Genomic DNA, 18958 nt, shown 5'->3' on the forward strand with positions numbered 1-18958 from the left:
CTGTGTTAACAAAAACACGATGAGAATATAGATGCTGGCAGAAAGCTGAGTCCGTTTAGACAACTCACGAATGGTTTCTACGGGCCTGTGACAGGGGCCCCTCTGTGCCTGACGATGGGTCCGGCTGTCGGCAAGCTTGTCAGATCACCAGGGAGGAAGGAGCGTCAGCTGTGCATCACCCCCCTGAGCTCCCTAACACCTAACAAACCAAGACTTCCTCCTGCTTCACGTCCAGTTAGCGCGACGTAGGGAACGGGGGCGGCTCCCGGACCCCACTTCTCTGCGCTTTAGTAGCTTGTCGTGCAGACGGGTCACGGTCTTCCTGCACCCACCTGGCAGATCTCGAGCCGGCCACCCGAGCTGAGCATGATGGTCTCATGTCCTGAGTCACTGGCTGTTGCAAAAGGCAAAGCTACCCGCCCCCTGGTGGGCGTGCCGGGTGGATCCCGGTCGGGCGCATGCGGGAGTCTGTCTGCCTCCCTGTTTCCAGCTTCAGAAAAATACAAAACAAAACAAAACAAACAAAAAAACAACTGGGTATTAAAAAAAAAAAAGGCAAAGCCCCCTAAGGTCAGGGAGTTCCTCCTCGGCTGTGGTGTGAGGGGTAATCTGAGACCCCCATCCGGGCTGGTCTGCATCCTCTGTTGTAGACCAGCTCTGAGCACTGGCTGGAGCCCCGTCTACCTATTCCCATGTCCACCCCTCCTCTCTCACCCCCCTTACCCCCACTGAGCCACAGAACGGGTCCTCATGGACTGCAGTGCAGGGAGCTGGGGATGGTGACAGGATGGTGGGCTCGCCCCCCGGGAGACGGGCCACAGAATGGTCCTCATGGACTGCAGTGCAGGGAGCCGGGGATGGTGACAGGACGGTGGGCACGCCCCCCGGGAGACGGGCCACAGCATGGTCCTCATGGACTGCAGTGCAGGGAGCCGGGGATGGTGACAGGACGGTGGGCACGCCCCCCGGGAGACGGGCCACAGCAGCTCAGCTCGAGGGGCTTCTGCTTCCAGTTTCACGTTCCTTTTGTTCACCTAGTTATGGACAAGACCACGGCCCAGGGCCGAAGTCCCGCAGAGGTGGCCCGAGATGTTCTGGACGCTGTGGGGAAGAAAAGGGAAGATGTGATCCTGGCTGACCTGCTGCCGTCTTTGGCCATTTATCTGCGGACTCTGGCTCCTGGGCTCTTCTTCAGCCTCATGGCCTCCCGGGCCAGAAAGGAGCAGAAGTCCAAGGACTCCTAGTGCCACAGAGCTGGTGTTCCTGGTCTGTCTCAGGCGGGAAGGATGGAGAGACTTCCCCCATGGGTCCCTGGGAGGCCCCTGCTGGCAGCAGGCATCTTCCCAGTGGTGAGGGTGAACTTTAGGAATAACCGGGGATCTGGGTTTTAGTGCTAGGAATCTGAAATAAATGAACAGCCTCATTTGAATTTTAGTCTCTGCCAGCTCCTGGGAAGTGTTTCGGTCTTGAAACCGGAAGACATCCTGACAGCACCATGACCCAGTTGTTTTCACGTTTGACTTACGCACAGCCACTTCCTAATTGTTTTGGTAGCGTCCACGTGCAGTGCTAAAGGGGGAAAGCTACAGTTGAAGATGTCATTATTCATATCCATTCCCAGGGTCCTGCGAGATCTTCAACACAGCAGATGGGCTAACACATGGTTGGTCATTAGACGTATCTCAGTGACACCAGCTTTATTACCAAAAAGGAATTCCCCAGTTTCTCTGTTGTCTCCACCCACAGTCCTGTAGGACCAGGCACACTCCAGGCAGATGAACTTACTAAGGCGACTGCAGCCCAGGGGACAGGGTGACCTCCACAGTACTGTGACCCTCAGCTGGGGCTCCCTGGTGGTGACGACTGCAGCCATGAGGGGTGCCTGTCCCCCCTTCCTGACTTACTAAAAACACATGGTGGAGGTTCGCTGAATAAGTCAACTCCTTACCTCAAGTTTAGGATAAAAGCTCTCCCATTATTGAAGCTGACAGTGGAAAGTGGGGCCCATCACATAGGTTTCCCCAAACTGGAATAAAAATCTCGTAGCACATTAATACTGTTATCTTACACGACGTCCTAATTATGCACCTATGGAGCTTGGTGTTTTAAATAGTTACTCCTAAAATAAAAATGGCCAAAGCCAGCGTGTGGTTTGGGTGTTCAGGCTCTCGTTTCCTGGAAGTAAGAGAACGAAGCGTGGACTAGACCTGCTGACCTGTCCGGCTCCCAACATGGCCGAACCCTCCTGGAGCCCATGGCTGAAATGCACAGATGTGATGGGTGGCTTTTCACTTTCCTCAGAAACCACTTACCTCCCTCCTGACATGGAGGAGAAGGGGCCCCTACGTTCATGTCACAGAGGAGCTGGGCCCGGGTCAGGTCCAGTGGTAGCCACGCTGAGGCCGGGCCTGAGCCTGACCCCTGTGACGTCCGGGCGCACGGCACTTCCTCAGTAGGAGGCAGGAGCAGAGGCAGCGTGTCTGTCCACGGGAAGGACAGCACATCTCTCCCTGGACGCTCGTGAGCTGTCCTTTCAAAGGGCCCGTGTCCAGGTGCTGTCCTTTCCTCCATTAAATCAAGTGGTCAGCAGCAGGAGACTGGTGTGCTCTGCGGGAATGCAGAGCTAGTAAGCGCACACTTGGTTGAGACAGCATCAGCTGTGTTACTGAGGAGGCTGGGACGGTGCCTGCTGAGCCCCCACCCCCAGGTGTGGGCCGGGAGACGGAGCTTGGGGCAAACAGACAGTCTCAACCTAGACATGGTACGTGGTCATCCTCAAATACCCTGAGTGTTTACTTACCTAACGTCTTTTAAATGCTCAACTCACTTTCTGAAACTTACTTTAGAAACTTTGTCTTCTACCACATAAATAGAAAATAACGTAACACAAACAGAACCATTGAAATCTAGCTAGACCCACTCACTGCCAGAGGCCGACTGAGGCCCAGCTGCCCGAGCGGGTTGGTAGTATCAGAGGCGTTAGAGATGTGCTGTCCTCACACAGGTGCTCTTGGTGGGTGGCCTCAGACACGAGGGAGAGGCCGGAAAGGGCCAGTGGTCCTCCGGTGGCCACGTTAACCCTGAAGCCATCTCGGTGCCTCGCACGCCCCTTCCGGGAGAGCACCATGGGGGGGAAGGTGGGCCGCGAGCCTGCTGCAGTTGTTGACGTGGATGACCACTCTTCCCTGAAGGTGAGTGCTCCCCACACAGCAGCACCCAGAGGTGGCAGCGGGGCCAGGACTGGCTCTGGCCTTTGGCTCCTGGAGTCCCCAACCGCGTCTGAAGGTGACCCTCTGCCGCCAGGAGCAGTGGTGCCGCGGGCCCCTCTCTGTCCTCTGGGGGGTCCCCATCTCCTCTACCCTTGAGTTCTGCTGGGTTGGTTTGAAAAGCACAATTCTGTTAGTTCTGCCTTCAGATCAAGTTCAAAGGCACTTCCACTTTTCTCTAAGATTCCTGGTGTCACTGGTCCGAGGGCAGAAGGAAGCTGTCTGGTGCTTCATGCCAAAATCAGAGTCTGGAAAACAAAGCCGAGTGAGTTCTCCAGATGTGCGGTGCTGAGTGACAGCAGCTCGCACGTGCCTGGACGTCCTGAGTGACAGCCACCTGGGCAGACTGCCTGGTCCCCGCAGGCACCGAGGAGGCGCTGGCCTTCCCGTCGTCCTCGGCTGGCAGCTGCTGAGCCAGCTGGGAAGACAGCTTTGGAAGGAGCCGACGGGTTGTAGGAAGGAGACACAGTGCGTTTGCCACCTCTGCTCCTCCCCGTTTTCCGAGTTGGCCTTGAAGGCACTTTGCTCTTCTCTGAACTGGAGCAAGGCGGCGGTTAAACAAGACCCAGCTGCCAGGTGGACGGCGGGAAGCAGCACACGTGGGACACAGACCTGGCAGAGGCGGCCTCTGCTTTCTCCCCGTTGGCAGCTATCCCGTGTTTAAGAGCACTGTGGCATGTTACCCGCGGGCACTACTCACTTGTCAGTGGCGTCCAGGTTGTAGGTGGCAGAACACATCCGTCGGCACCAACGTAAGGGCAGGCCGCGCAGACCCGGGCGGTGTGGCTCTGCTGCTCCCGTCCCTGCTGGCTGGGGCCCTGCTCAAGTGGAGGCCTGGAACACAAAACCCCTGCCCCGTGGCCCCCGCCGGGCGCCACGTCCTCACCTCTGGATCGGGATGTGTCACTTAGGTGGCATTTCAGAATCTGGGCTAGTCCACCCAACAAGAACCACTTTGTTCAGTGACCTGTCTTCTGTTTCTGGTGAGGGCTTCTGCTCAGCTGACCTGAGAGGGCCACCGCTTGTCTGCTTCTCGCCACCTCCCCCATGAGATCTGATTTGCGGCAGGACTTGGGGCGCCTTTTCCAAATCTGGGCTGTTACAGAAACACCTGACATTCCCGGCTAGTGGGCTCGGGAGCCGGCAGTCAGACACCCAAGGAGCCACGGCCCTGCCCAGTCCAGACGAGGTCTGTTGTCTGGAGTCACTACCCACTTACCATTGTTCCAGACGGCCAGCAGTGCTTACCCAACACCATTTTGGCCCCAAACACTTGACTGAGCTAAGTATATAGTATCTCTAGGGCCCTGGAATTTAATCAGCTTCTCCACCTTGGTGGGCCATGGGCCTTGTGAAATCTTTTTAAAGCTCTGGGTCTCCCTCTCCGTTATTCTCTGGCGTGATCTTCCCGATGGGGCCTTGAAAAGTAGTTGAAAACCAGCCTGGCTGCCGTGAAAGCTGGGCCCTTCGGAAGAAAGTGCGAGATAGCTACACAGAGCTCCTCACAGGTGGCTGGGCGCAGGGGTCTTAAGAAAGCCGCAGTTAAGCCAGGGGCCCAGCTCTGGATGGGATACTCCATTTACCAGAAGCCTAAGAGGGAATGTGGAAGGAGATGCATGATGTGCCGTTTGGTGTGAGGGAGAAGCGGCTCGGCTGCTGTGGGATGGGGCACCAGGCAGGGGGCGGGGGGTGCTGCAGGGGCTCGGGGGGCTCCCCGCAGCCAAGGGCAGTGGGATGGGGCACCAGGCAGGGGCGGGGGTGCTGCATGGGGCGGGGGTGCTGCAGAGGCTCGGGGGGCTCCCCGCAGCCAAGGGCAGTGGGATGGGGCACCAGGCAGGGGGCGGGGGTGCTGCAGGGGCTCGGGGGGCTCCCCGCAGCCAAGGGCAGTGGGATGGGGCACCAGGCAGGTGGCTGGGCTGCTGTGGGATGGGGCACCAGGCAGGGGGCGGGGGGTGCTGCATGGGGCGGGGGTGCTGCAGGGGCTCGGAGGGTTCCCCGCAGCCAAGGGCAGTGGGTGGATTCAGGGCAGACGTCGGGGACAGCTCCAGTGCTAACAGGCAGGTGTTAGTTTCTGTCCTCCTGAAACAGCCTGGACAAGAGGTCGCAGGCTCGTTCTCCACAGGAACCCAAATAGGGACCCAGTGGCCTCCAGGCCTTGTCACCCTATCCTGCCATCCCCTGAACAGCATTTAGCAGTCCAGCCTTGGCAACAACCTGAGACAGCTCTGGGCGGGGTGCGCCCAGGACCGCAGGTCTGAGCCTGCCCGGCTCCAAGGCTGGTCTTGCTGCAGCGACACAGGCTGCGGGCATCATGGAAAGAAAAGACACCTGGGGTTGAAATTCTCATCATTTTAATGGTCAATAGCTTCTGGCTGGCTCTGGATGGTACAGTTGAACAATGTACTTCGAGACCCCACCCCAAGCACATTCACCCCTTCCGCGGACGTCCACACTGCACCGCCCATCAGACGCCCACAGACGCGGGCTCGCTGTGGGCTGTGGAGATCCACATCTTAGTGTGATGAGTTGAAAACCCTTGGTACATTTGTGATCTGTTCTTTTTTTTTTAAATAACCATTAAACCAAACACGTTCCCAGGCTCCGTCGCCTCACAGAGCAAAGCAATGTTACTGTGCAATCCAGTCCTCTGCCGTCTCCCGTGGGCGGGCTGCGTGCCTCTCTCGCGTCCTGCTGAAGTCATACGGCGTAGAGTTCGTAGATCTTCTTTACACAGTACACCAGGGCGGCGAGCGCTATCGTGTTGTGCAGTCTCTTTCTGTGCAAGTCGTCCTTGCGGACCAGCACCACGGGGCTGGAGGAGGTGAGTGTGTGCAGGGGCAGGCGGGACAGTTTGTAGGCGTCGTACTCCACCTGGTATTTGCAGCAAGGGTCAAACTGCCAGGAGATGCCGTAGAGGGTGCAGCAGGCCAGGCTCAGCACGCCAGCGGGCAGGGAGATGTAGTGGGAGTAATCCAGAGGCAGTGCCAGTGGGGTGAAGAGGCAGGCGGTGCCCGCCAGCACGGCGGTCTTATGCAGACAGTTGCCCACGGTGATCCAGCGCGCAGTCTCGTCGCCGATGCGGGTGGGCTCGATCACGATGTACTTGTACTGGGCTTCCAGGGCCTGCTCCAGCTCGTACTCAAACTGGTCCTGGGCGTTCTCCCCGTTGTAGATCTCGTGCACGATGTAACAGTCCGTGGCCGACAAGCTCACCCTTGGGGTGGAGGGGCGGGAGAGAGGCCAGAGTTAGACGGAAGCACGTACTCCCTTCTCGGCTGAGACACTGAGGGGAAGGCCGCTAGGTGGAGTCTGGGCCTCAGGCTCAGCGGTACCACCTCTCACTTAGTTTTCACCCCCTTCACACCCACAGTCAGGATAGTCACTAAGAACTGCTTTTCTGAAAGAATAAAATAATGAAATATAAAGATGCAGGAAGAGGAGCCCCTGATCTCTAAGAAGAGGACAGCCTGTGGGCGCTGGGTCTGGCGGTCAGTCTAAGATAGTGCTGACCGCACTATGAGCTGGCAGGGGAGCCCCAAGTCCCGCTGACACCCAGAACGGAGCCCGAGGTGAGCAGAATGGCACCTGCTCTTGGTTCACCAGGGCAATTGCAGGGAACTTCCACGGACTCCAACAGACCCATGGGTCACAATGCCGGGCACCCCGCCCTTTGCCTGGTTCAAAAGCAGTTGTCGGGCCTGACCTGTGGTGGCGCAGTGGATAAAGCGTCGACCTGGAAACGCTGAGGTCGCCGGTTCAAAACCCTGGGCCTGCCTGGTCAAGGCACATATGGGAGTTGATGCTTCCAGCTCCTCCCCCCTTCTCTCTGTCTCTCTCTCCTCTCTCTCCTCCCCCCCCTCTCTAAAAATGAATAAATTAAAAAAAAAAAAGAAAAGCAGTCGTCCCTGGCCTGCAGAACACAAGGGAAAAGGGTTGCTTTTGCTTTGGGTGACGGAGAACTAAACCCCTCTGACCCCGTGGGAGGACCAGCTGTAGAACCCACAGGCCCTCCCCCCCAGCCCCCCCAGCACGCTGCTCATCCAAACACCTTTGATTTAATTAGGGAACAAGACAACATCTCAAGAACAGTAATGACTGACATTTCGTGGACAGAGGATCCCACAAGGGCCCCCAGGTGTGACCCCCCCATTCTGACTGTAGGCCCAGAACCGTCAGTAAATGCTTCTCTCTCTCACATGACACACGGCTCACGAAGACTTCACGGGGCTGAGTGGATCTGACCGCCCCCCTCGGGGGAGTGAGGGCCTCAGTGGGTCCTGCACAAGGCTCAGCTCTACATGAAGGCCCAACAGCAGCAGTGACCACGGGCCCAAGGGCACTTCAGGCAGTTTCAGGATCCTCAGTCTGAGGCCTCTCTGTGCACACTTCCCACCCAGAGCCGAGTCCTCACACCCGGTGGGCAAGCCTCAGTCCAGACCACACGCCTTGTCATTTCCTGGGGCTCGTTGCAGACCTTCCTGGGTCTCCACACTGCTGCCCAGCATGGTGTATCCACTTTGTGTGATCTGTTCCTCTGATTAAAGCTGCCTTTAGCCCTGTTGCCGAGAGGGCCCAGCTTGAGGCCGTATTGTCACCAGGCGGTGCAGGGCCATCCTGTCACACGCCTCAGTGAAAAGCAGTCCCTTCAGCAGCCCCCAGTCCCTAGCCTGGTCAGACCGTCACAGAGATGAGGCCCAAGGACCCCATATCTGACTCCTGGTGATCACAGCTCCCCAGCTAAACCCACACCCCTCCACTGGGGCCCTCGATCCATGTACTGGGCCACACCAGCGAACGTGGCCCACCCACCTGAGCTCCGGTCACCCAACAAGCACAGCTCTAACTGCTCAGACAGCAGGCCCAGCAGTTCAGAGGGTCCGGCATGTGCACGCCACATGGCCATTCAGAGGGAAGCCACAGGGCAGGAGGCCCAGAGCTTCCTGGTCACTGAGCATGCACAGTAGGGTCCAGGGAAGTCTTTCAAAGCAAGGTCACCTCTAGAACCTCTAAGTGCAGCATTAACCAGTCCGGGCCCCCCTTCAAAGACGCAAGCAATTACATGCTAAGGGGGGCTGGACTCCAAGAGCGAGACTGCAGACAGACCACCAGACCCTGCTCCCAGGCAGGACGCCGCGGTGAGAGCTACTTGTAGCAAACAGATCAGCAAATCGAGAGGCAAGGTTCCCCTCCAGCTGGAGGAGTGACTGATGCGGCCAGAGCCCAGTGCTGTGAGGAGCACGCCCCGGGCAGGGCCTCCACTCCCAGGAGGAGCCACCTGGACAAAACACCCTGGCTGGGGCTCAGGCGGAGGGGACTTGAGCATCTGGTTCAGCGAGGCTCAGGGAAGCCTCCTAATTAAATCACAAACCCTAATTAAAGTGTGTGCACTGAGGAAAGGTCGTTCCCCGGGAGTCGAACGAGAAGCGTCCCCAACGTGGGACGTTGCAGAGCAGCTGCTACGTGTGCCCCTGGTCAGGGCTGCCTTTCCGGGCGAGTTCATGAGCCATTTCTGTAAGAACCCACCGGAAGTTTATGAAACAGGAAAAGTTGGGTTTTCCCTCTGAAGGCCTGTGGGGAGTTTTTCCATTTGATTTTGGTCAAGAGATAAAAGGGAAGTCCTTTCAGTTATGACTCCCCAGCAGGACTCGGCACTGGAAGCCTAGAGGTGGCGAAGAGCACACCCACAGGGAAGTCTCACGAGACGTGAGCAGCTACTGGAGCAGGCTGCAGCCCCTAGTGAGCAGGCACCGCAGATGGGCTCCAGGCAGGAGCGCCCTGGCCCAGATGCCTGTGTGTTCTCAAGTCCATCCGCGGAGAGAGGCAGAGAGGAGAGAGGAGAACAAGGGAAAGGGAGGGGCCCAGTCATCCCGACCTGTGACCTGGAGAGGCACTGCAGGTCAGTGGTGTCCTGCTAACTGTCCCAGGGAGACCAGGGGACAGTGCCTGGCTGCTGGGGTCTCAGATTTCTATCCGCTGGGTCCTCTGGAAAACTCAGAGTCCTGTGAGGCCCAATATGAAAATGCCAGGTGGAACTGCAGCACCTGGAACAGATGACTCCATCTCAGAAACACCAGTGGGCAGATCCCACCTCACCCCACCCCCAGCCCCACGCTGCCCCTGGCTCTGCAGCCACCGGCACCCACATCCACCCAGGACAGTTCCCAGTGCCCAGCTGTGGCCTCCCTCAGCTTCTCAGGTCGGCGTGGCAGGCAAGGCCACTTTCTGTCATTCCTGAAGACAGGTCAGTGTGTGTCCACGGGTGCCATCAAGCCTGGACGTGCGCAAGAGGCTGGGGCCCTCTACTGTCGGTGCACCCAGTGTCCCCCAACAGCACGGGAGCGACAGCAAGCGCACCGGCAGCTGGTCACCAGCCTCCGCCTGCAGGCAGTCACGACCACCCCAGCTCTGAGAAGCACGTGCTCACACGGCACGCTCCCCTAGGACACGTCCCCCGAGCCTGCCAGAGCATGCCTGTTTCCTGGAGCCCTGCGTCTCACTGTGGGCGGGTCCCCCACTCCTGCCCATCCTCATAAACCAGCTCCCCACAGTGTGAAGACAAGAGCACACTTGCACTGCGGCAACGTCCCAGATCCTTCAGACAAGGTCGCTTGGGCAGCCAGCCGCAGTGCCCTGCACGCCAGCCTGAGACTCACCAGTTCCTGGTGTGAAGCCAAAGCCCTTGTACCCAATTCAGGAAAGGATGAAACCCGAAGTCTAGCCCAGACTTTTAGGGCTCCCTGTGATGTGCAAGGAAGGAAACGGCAAGGTTCACAGCAAACATGATGCACAGGAAGCCCCTTCGCCAGAGGCCACCCACCACGCAGCCAGCACCTCCCCCTTCCCCTGGGCTTGCTGCTGCGACTTGTCTGCCCCTGCCCGGCCCACCAGACTCGGTTCTGCACGGCTCACGGCACTGGCGCTTCAGAGACCTGGTGTCAGAGGATGCCCGGGGAAGCCACGTCTACAGCCACCCAGCTGCCCCCGCGCCACCCACACCTGCTTGTTTCTGCTCAAATGTAGCCCAACTAAGGAAAGAACCCAATGAGAAGGCTGCCCTGAACCATGTCCGAGCCTCACCGTCCACTCCCAGCGTGAACCCCAACACGCAAGAGCAGACTGAAGAGAAAGCTCACTGGAATCCTTGGAGCCCGCGCACCCCAGGCCAGGCTGCGGTCCTGCTGTTAACAGCAGCCATCCTGATGGGGTAAGCTGGCACCTCATTGGGGATTTGATTTGTACTTTTTAAACAACAGCTTTATTGAGATAGAATTCATCCATTTAAAGGGTACAACACGCCTGGCCTGTGGTGGCGCAGTGGATCAAGTGTGGACCTGGAACGCTGAGGTCGCCGGTTCGGTTCCTGGGCTTGCCCGGTCAAGGCACATCCAGGAAGCAACTACTACAAGTAGATGCTTCCTGCTTCTCCCTCTTTTTCTCTCTCTCCCTTCTCTCCAAAAATCAATAAATAAAGTATATAAAAAAGTAACAGTGTACAAGCCAGTGGCTCAGCACTCACCCAGCAGCACACCACAATCAATTTTAGAACACTGCAGCACCCCAGAAAGGAGCCCTGTCAACCCCGTTTCCCCCCAACCTTCTAGCCCCGGGCAACCGCCAGCCTGCCTCCTGATTCAGGGGTTGCCTAGTCTAGACACTTTGCTTACAAGCAGGCACGCCCCACCCCGACTCTTGTACTGGCTTCTTTCGTTCAGCACGCTTTCAAGGGTAACACCGATGACACTAAGTTAATGACTTGTCAGAAATATACTTCCGATGTGTTTAACATAGTTTGTAAAAATGCAGGACAAACTATGGTGGGGGGATGAGAGGAGCAGGTATTGCTATACATAAAAACGGTCAATAATGGTATTTCTCTGGACAATGGCCTAGCAGCTGACTTAAATCTTATAGTTTTTCATCCTTAGAATTATTATATATTAAAAAAAGAAACATATGCTTCTTTTATAATGGGAACAGTAATTATAAACCTTTTCTGGGGGAAAAAATGTTCAACAACAGCCCTCTACCCCTTGGGGTGAAGTGCCACGGGCCCTCCAGACAGAGGGGACAGGAGGCAGACCCGCCTGCGGCCTGTGGGTGCCTGCGGAGCGGCGTGCCAAGCGGGCAGAAGCCCGGCGTGTGGGTACGTGGGCGCGTCTGAGCGCTGGCTGCTCCTCCTGGCCCAGGTGCCACTCTGGTCTCACCTACACGGTCCTGCCAGCGAGGACGAGGGGCACTCCTTGTCCTGCTGCTCAAGCCAGCACTGGCCACGCCGTCCTGCCAGCCACCATCCTTTTCTGGTCACGCCGGAACCAGAACCAAACAGAACCACAGTGGAAGCACTTGCTTTAGGCCCATTTCCTGGAGTGGGCCCATGGCTCACAGGCAGGGCTCAAGTGGGGTCTCCCATCTGGAATGTAAGAGGGCACCCAGTCTGAGCTCCCTGAAAGCAGAGCTGTTTTCATCCCTGTCTCCAGCACGGGGCTTGAATGTTACAGGCTGTTGGAAGTACGCTTGGAATGTGTGACAGCCTGACCAGGCGGTGGCGCAGTGGATAGAGCATCGGACTGGGACACAGAGGACCCAGGTTCGAGACCCCGAGGTCACCAGCTTGAGCGCAGGCTCATCTGGCTTGAACAAAAGCTCATCAGGCTTGGACCCAAGGTCGCTGGCTCCAGCAAGGGGTCACTTGGTCTGCTGAAGGCCCACAGTCAAGGCACATATGAGAGGGAAATCAATGAACTAAGGTGTCTCAACGAAAAACTGATAATTGATGCTTCTCATCTCTCTCCCTTCCTGTCTGTCTGTCCCTCTCTATTCCTCTCTCTCTCTCTCTCTGTCCCTGTAAAAAAAAGAAAATGTGTGACAAAAGACAGACAATTACAGTAATTAAGACAGTGGGTGGCTGGAAAATTAAACTAGGTCCATATGTCGTGTTGCTTTCCACTTAATAAGCATATGACGACGTGATCACCTATGACACGTGAGGTGCTGGACCCTGCTCCCCAGGTCTAGGAAAACCCACTTTCGGCTAGGCACAAACTGTTTTCCCCAGAGCCAAACAAAGCAGTGAAATTCTGTGCTGGACTTAAAGTCCAGATGGGAAAAAAAGGCACAGGCACATAGCCCCAAATATTGAGGACACTTCCAAATAGGTCAAGGAACTTCCTTCACAGGGCACGGGACATTTCACCTAGCACATGCAAGAGAACCCTCTCCTCCTCCGCTCCGTGACCCAGCAGCTCTCTGCCCGGGAACAAGAACACAGCACTGAGTGTGGGAGTCGAGAGGCCTGGATTTGAGTCCCCTCTCAGTCACCCCCTGGCTTTGTGTCCAAGGGCACACCCCCTGGCTCCTCTGAGCCCACCTCCCTGGTGTCAAATGGGGCCAAGGCCTGGCTCTCCCAGGTGCCTCAGTACAGGTGGGAGGGGGGCTGGATGCGCAAACCAAAGCCACAGCTGTGAAGCACCACCCAGTTTAAGGTCCATGCAGCTGTTTAAATTAAGTAAAATTAAAACATTCAGTTCCGGCCCTGGCCAGTTGGCTCAGTGGTAGAGCGTCGGCCTGGCGTGCGGAAGTCCCGGGTTCGATTCCCGGCTAGGGCACACAGGAGAGGTGCCCATCTGCTTCTCCACCCCTCCCCCTCTCCTTCCTCTCTGTCTCTCTCTTCCCCTCCCACAGCCAAGGCTCCATTGGAGCAAAGTTGGCCCGGGCGCTGAGGATGGCTCCATGGCCTCTGCCTCAGGTACTAGAATGGCTCTGATTGCGGCAGAGTGACGCCCCAGATGGGCAGAGCATCGCCCCCTGGTGGGCGTGCCGGGTGGATCCCGGTCGAGCACATGTGGGAGTCTGTCTGACTGCCTCCCCATTTCCAGCTTCAGAAAAATACAAAACAACAAAAAACATTCAGTTCCTCAGAGACATGAGCCACATTTCAAATGCTTGAGAATCACAAGTAACTAAGGGCTATCCTAACGAACAGCCTTGAGCTAGAGAGGTGTTGCAGATACTAAGTGATTACTGGCTTTCCCAGAACTCGGTGGCCCACAGGTGCTCCTGGCGGCAGGGGCAGAGCACAGGGTGGCTGGGGCTTCCGGTGTGCTCACTCTGCAGAGCACTCTGCCCGCTCCCAGACCGATGCCCGCCCGCCCGCTCCCAGACCGACCGACGCCCGCCCGCCCGGGGCAGGGGCAGAGCACAGGGTGGCTGGGCACTTCCCGTGGGTGCTCACTCTGCAGAGCACTCTGCCCGCTCCCAGACCGCCCGCCCGCCCGGGGCAGGGAAGCAGAACTCAAGCTTGGCTTCAGCCTCCTGCTCACCTCCCTGGACAGAAGCGCCTTCCTCCTCTTTAGGAAGTTAGGCCTGAACTGGAATGCAGCCTCAAAGACTAAACCAGCGCACAAGTTACTGCAGTTTGAATCCAGATTGCTCGAGTCAATCAAGGAAATCAAATTTATGCCCAAGAGGATGAACCCCAGCAGATTCTGACCTACAACTTGTGGGACCTGAATGCGCGCCCCCTCCGCAGCCACCGTGGGACCCACCACCTGCAGGACGCACAGGGACCGATAGGGGCGCGGGTGCTGTGTCCGTGGGGCTCCTCCAGCCCAGGAAGGAACAGACATTTCCACCACACACGAGAGCCTAACGGGGAGCCTCTCAAGAGAAATAAGACCCCCACATCCCTAAGCTCCTCAGCTCTAACAGGAGGATCAGCTCTGAATGTGGGGAATGTGTACCCCCTGCCCACACAGCTCACTGTTCAGCTGGACTGGGAACTTAACCCTCGAATGGCCATTAGGGACCACATCTGTCTGATTTACAGACTAGCACAGAGCTGTCAAAGGACCAAGTACCAAGGAATAAAGTACACTCCAGGAAGACGTGCAAGGGATCCCCGAGAGCAGGCTGCCTGAACCTGGAGCAGCCTGACCCATGGTGGGCGCAGTGCGTACGGCATCGACGTGGAATGCTGAGGCTGCCAGTTGGAGACCCCTGGCTTGCCCAGGCAAGGCACATGTGAGAGCCAACTGCAAGTGGGTGCTTCCCGCTTCTCCTGCTCCCTTGCCTTTCTCTCTTGCTCTTCCCTCTAAAATCAATACATAAAATCTAAAAAATAAAATGAAATGTTGGAGCAGATGGCTGCACAAGCAGGGGAGGGTCAGGCCACAAAAAGTGATTTCACCCTAAAACCTGAGCGTCTAGTCAGGCGTGCCCGGCCCTCTGGACCCCCCAGGCCTCCAGCCATGCTCCGAGTCAGATCAGGGCACCGTCCCCAATGAGGAGCAGGAGCGAGGCAGACAGCCGCACTCCCTCTCCGCTCTCAGAGCACGCAGGGCTGCAACGGGGCCAAGAGGAAGGCGAGCAGCCGCGGGACAGGCGGACCCTCTGTGAGCTGATCTGGGCTGGCTCCCCAGTGGCAGAGCACACAGACACCTGCACTGTGCCTTCCTCGAGGGGCAAGTGTGTGCCTCGGGACGCCGACAGGCCCGGTGGCAATCTGTTTCAAGTGCTTGCTGCCAGTGGGCTGAATTTTGGACAAGAACTCAGGTTACAGCTCAGAGTCTGATGTTCTTCATTACAAACACTGTTGATTTCCTAGATTTAATGGAGTGGAAAGAAAAGCCAACATGAAGCAGCTTTCATTTCACTACTTTCACCCTCTCCTAGTTTGTCTAGAGCAGGGGTCCCCAAACTACGGCCCGCGGGCCACATGCGGCCCCCGCTGCACTTCTGGAAGGGGCACCTCTTTCATTGGTGGTCAGTGAGAGGAGCATAGTTCCCATTGAAATACTGGTCAGTTTGTTGATTTAAATTTACTTGTTCTTTATTTTAAATATTGTATTTGTTCCCGTTTTGTTTTTTTACTTTAAAATAAGATATGTGCAGTGTGCATAGGGATTTGTTTATAGTTTTTTTTTATAGTCCGGCCCTCCAATGGTCTGAGGGACAGTGAACTGGCCCCCTGTGTAAAGAGTTTGGGGACCCCTGGTCTAGAGCACTGTCCCGATAACCAACAGAACTTTCTGCAGGGGCACGTTCTCTGTCTGTGCCATCCAGACGGCAGTCCAGCTGCAAGTGGCTACCAAGCACCTGAAATGTGGCTAGTGGGATGAAGAGCTGAAGTTTTCATTTTATTTAATTTAAATTTAACTGCCACATGTGACCAGTAGCTACTAAGTTAACACAGCCCTAGACTCAAGAACCAGGTAAAGCAAGAATCCACACACCCTGTATTCTAAACTTGACCGTCAACACACAGCTGACGGCAGTAATTCTGGGGGACAATCTGGCGCCGGCGCCTCTAAGTGCAAGGCTTGCTCAGGAGTCTGCAGACACCGCAGACCCGGAGAGTCTGCCCAAAGCTCTGCTCTGCCCCAGCCCTGTCCCAAGCCAGCGCTCCCTGCCTCCCCTTGCAGCACAGAGCAGAGCAGCCAGCCAGGTTCCTGCAGCAACTCGGGAGAGTGGTCTTACAAGGAGAGCTGAAATCTGGGTCAGCACAAATCTGACATGGAACAAAGTCATTTAGGAGAGCCGTAAACAGTCACATTTCAGTTGTAAGAGCCAATAATATGCTCGGCCTCCTAATGGCGCTTGCCAATCAATTAATCCAGCCTGCCCCACCCAGTCTTCCCACCCACAGAGCAGAAATGGAGGTGTGCCCAGAAGTTAGCTAGCTGGCAGGGGTGGGGTGGGGGGTGGGAGGATTATGTTTCCATTCCCTGCTCAGCATGGGAGGCTCTTAGGGAAACCAGGCTCCTCTGGTTAGGGCCTTACAGCAAAGGCAAATAGTCCCCCTGTGTCCCCCAGACCCCAGTCTCCAACATGCCGCATCACCTGGAAGAGAGACAGATGGTGCAAACAGTGGAGTACCCCCCTCAACCGTGCATTATGTAGAAGGAGAGATGGTGTCACCCAAACCACAAAACCAGGTGCCCATTCCTGGCTAACACTACACATCTGCGAGTGTGAGCAGAGCCTTCGGTTCCAGGCCAAAGGTTGCAACCTGACACCTGAGACCAGCAGGTAAGAGCAGTGAGTCAGGCTGTCCGGGGGAACGAGGGACTAGAAAGCACTCGACCTGACCCAGAAGTCGGCCACTGCTCAGCTATTCAAGTGGACTTGTGTTTGTGTGTCAGTGAAATCTTTCAACTTATAAATGCTGGCAGCTAATTTAAATTCTTTAAAACTGAGGGTCCAGCCTGACCAGGTGGTGGTGCAGTGGATCAAGCATTGGACTGGGATGCAGAGGACCCAGGTTCAAGACCTCGAGGTCGCCAGTTTGAGCACAGGTTCATCTGGTTTGAGCAAGGCTCACCAGCTTGGACCCAAGGTCGCTGGCTCGAGCAAGGGGGTTACTCGGTCTGAAGGCCTGCAGTTAAGACACATATGAGAAAGCAATCAATGAACAACTATGGTGTTGCAATGTGCAACGAAAACCTGATGACTGATGCTTCTCATCTCTCTGTTCCTGTCTGTCTGTCCCTGTCTATCCCTCTCTCTGACTGTCTGTCTCTAAAAAAATAAAACTGCACTTAAAAAAAATAAATAAAACTGAGGGTCCATCTTCAAGGACTGGATTCAGTCTATGGGCTGCTGGTTTGCAAAGTCAGTTTTGAATTCATGATTGTCTGGAATCAAGAAGGGAAAAAACCCCACTACCTAACTTATTATATCAGTGAAAGCTTAAGGGCCCCTGTATGATGTCTGGGGCATCCCAACAGGGCCCTTGCAGTTGTTTCTATTCAGTGAGAAGGAATGCCTTTCTCTTTGATACTCTTAACTTTTCTAAACAGGTTATTTCTTATTACTAAAGAATTAATGTTTGCATTAAAGACCTTAAAAATGTTTCTGTTTTAAAGAACATTGGGAAATCATCAAGGTCAGTTTTCTAATGTCTTCCATGGTCTGACCTAAGAAATACAATGTGGGAGTTGAAAAAACCAAAAATACCTGCTTGCCATTTACTGCTTTTCCCCAAGGAACAGGAAGTGCAGAACGGCCAATGCTGGATAACTGAGCTGAAGGATAAAACGCAAGGCTACCAGGGTCTGTCTGCGCTACACACAGGAGTCATCTGGGCGGGGAAACGTCTGCAGGCAACAGCAACGAGTACTTGATGGAATCACGCAAAGAAAAGGGATGATGAGAATAGAGTCGTGGAGGGAAAGGGGGAGGGCGAGAAAAGAGAACTTTTCTGTTTTAACAATCTTCACCAAAAAGACAAAAGTAGCAAAGAAAAAAAAAAACACCCCACATAAAACTTTTCTTTCTTGCTGACCCGGTGGCAAGAATCGACAGGACGGTTTAATCCAGGTGACCCCAACAATGCACAGCAATCCTTCCCCAAACTTCCAGGGGCTGAGCGGCTTCTCGCGGCTTCTCCTGCTGAACCTGCGTCCCGGCAGCAAAAACTAGCAAGTTCGACACGAAACTACCACCAACTCCTCTTCCAGAAACCCGTCCCCCCAGCGGAGGTCCGCCCTGCAGGGCGCGAGCTCCCCGCCCCACCATTCATTGGGGAAGGTCACTGCAAAGGACTTGCACGGCGGGGGCGCCTGCAGAGAGCCCTCCCGGGGCGGGCCGAGCCCCTCGGGGCCGAGACACGCGGGGGAGGCGGAGGCTCCGGGGCCGCGGCCCGCCGTCCCCTCCCCGCGGCCGCCCGTCCGCCCGCCCGCCCGGCGAGGGCTCTCCTCCGCCTCTCCGCCCCGGGCCCGTCCTCGCCACGTAGGGGCCGCGGCCGCGGGGGCCCGCGCGGGGCCGGGCGGGACGCGAGCCCCGGGCGCCGCTCGGCCCGCGGGCGACGAGGCGGGTTCCTCGGGCCTGCGCGGCGCGGCCCGCTGACCGGCCGGCCGTCTCGGCCCGAACCCGCCGCGGAGGCCGCCCCGGCCCGGGTTCGGCGGGCGCCGGCTCCCACCCGGCCCCCAGAGCGGCCCGAGGGCCCCGCGTGCCCGCGGAGAGGCGGAGGAGGCGGGCGGGAAGGAGGAGCGGGGCCGCGGCGGGCATGCGCGGCCGCTGGCGGCCCCCAGGCGGCCAGCCCCGAGCCCCGCGAGGACAGCCGCGCCCGGCCTCACCTCTCTCGGGCGCCGCCGCCGCCGCCGCCGCCCGGGCCCAGACGCCTCCTTCCCCACGCGGCCATCTTGGAGACTCTCGGCGGGCGGACGCCGCGCGCCCAGGCGGCCCCGGCGGGCGCGAGGGCTGCCGGGAGATGTAGTCCCGCCTGCAGCCGGGGTCGCGCGCGCGGGCCTGGCCGGGACTACAGCGCCCACAGTGCACCGCGCCGGCGCTGCGTCCCAAGAAAGCGCGCTCGCTCCCGGGCGCGCTGCACGTCCTGGGGTCTCTGAGCCTGGCGCCCCGACAGCGGCGGGACGGGGCTGCTCCTCCCGCCGCGCCATCCCCCGGGCTGGGCCGCACCGCCTGCCGCGGGCCTGCCCTCCCTGCCTCGCCGGCGACCTTTGCCCGCTGCATCCCCACGGCCCGCCCTGAACTCCGGGGTCCCCGCCGCACGGAGACCCCCGCCGGCGCCGGGTCGGGAGTGTGAAAGCAAAGAAAGAACCACAACATGCGGTCGGTGCTGTGGGAGAAACGGGCTCTGCGAGAGGCAGGGCCCGCGAGCCTCTGCAGCCCCCGGCGCACACCCCGCTCCGGACCGCCCGCGGCCGCTGAGCCTGCACGCGTGGCTCGGTGTCTCC

The 18958-nt window shown here is 57.5% G+C and overlaps 2 protein-coding genes across 2 annotated transcripts in view; one reads left to right on the forward strand and one right to left on the reverse strand.

The window, feature by feature from the left end:
- Positions 1 to 2143, forward strand: part of DHRS7B (dehydrogenase/reductase 7B) — a 28035-nt gene extending 25892 nt beyond the window's left edge. Inside the window, exon 7 of the mRNA XM_066365093.1 lies at positions 1039 to 2143. Coding sequence (XP_066221190.1) covers positions 1039 to 1244 — 206 coding nt within the window. The 3' untranslated portion in view covers positions 1245 to 2143. The remainder of the gene's footprint in view (positions 1 to 1038) is intronic.
- A 3457-nt stretch (positions 2144 to 5600) lies between these two features.
- On the reverse strand, positions 5601 to 18830 carry TMEM11 (transmembrane protein 11). The gene is made up of 3 exons (XM_066364585.1): positions 18681 to 18830; positions 18341 to 18522; positions 5601 to 6480 (listed from the first exon to the last, which is right to left on the reverse strand). The coding sequence occupies exons 1-3, from the start codon at positions 18828 to 18830 to the stop codon at positions 5964 to 5966; spliced, it is 849 nt and encodes a 282-aa protein (XP_066220682.1). The 3' UTR covers positions 5601 to 5963.
- Between the last annotated feature and the right edge of the window lie 128 nt (positions 18831 to 18958).

The sequence above is a fragment of the Saccopteryx leptura genome, chromosome 2, assembly GCF_036850995.1.
Source record: "Saccopteryx leptura isolate mSacLep1 chromosome 2, mSacLep1_pri_phased_curated, whole genome shotgun sequence".
NCBI lineage: Eukaryota > Metazoa > Chordata > Mammalia > Chiroptera > Emballonuridae > Saccopteryx > Saccopteryx leptura.

Excerpts from the sequence above, each read along its gene's own strand:
- TMEM11 (XM_066364585.1), bottom strand. The coding sequence starts at position 18,830 with ATGTTGTGGTTCTTTCTTTGCTTTCACACTCCCGACCCGGCGCCGGCG. Across the intron at positions 18,523-18,680 it reads GGGCAGGCCCGCGGCAGGCG|TCCCGGCCAGGCCCGCGCGC; the intron begins GTGCGGCCCAGC and ends TGGGCGCTGTAG. Across the intron at positions 6,481-18,340 it reads GGCGGCGGCGCCCGAGAGAG|GGTGAGCTTGTCGGCCACGG; the intron begins GTGAGGCCGGGC and ends CTCCACCCCAAG.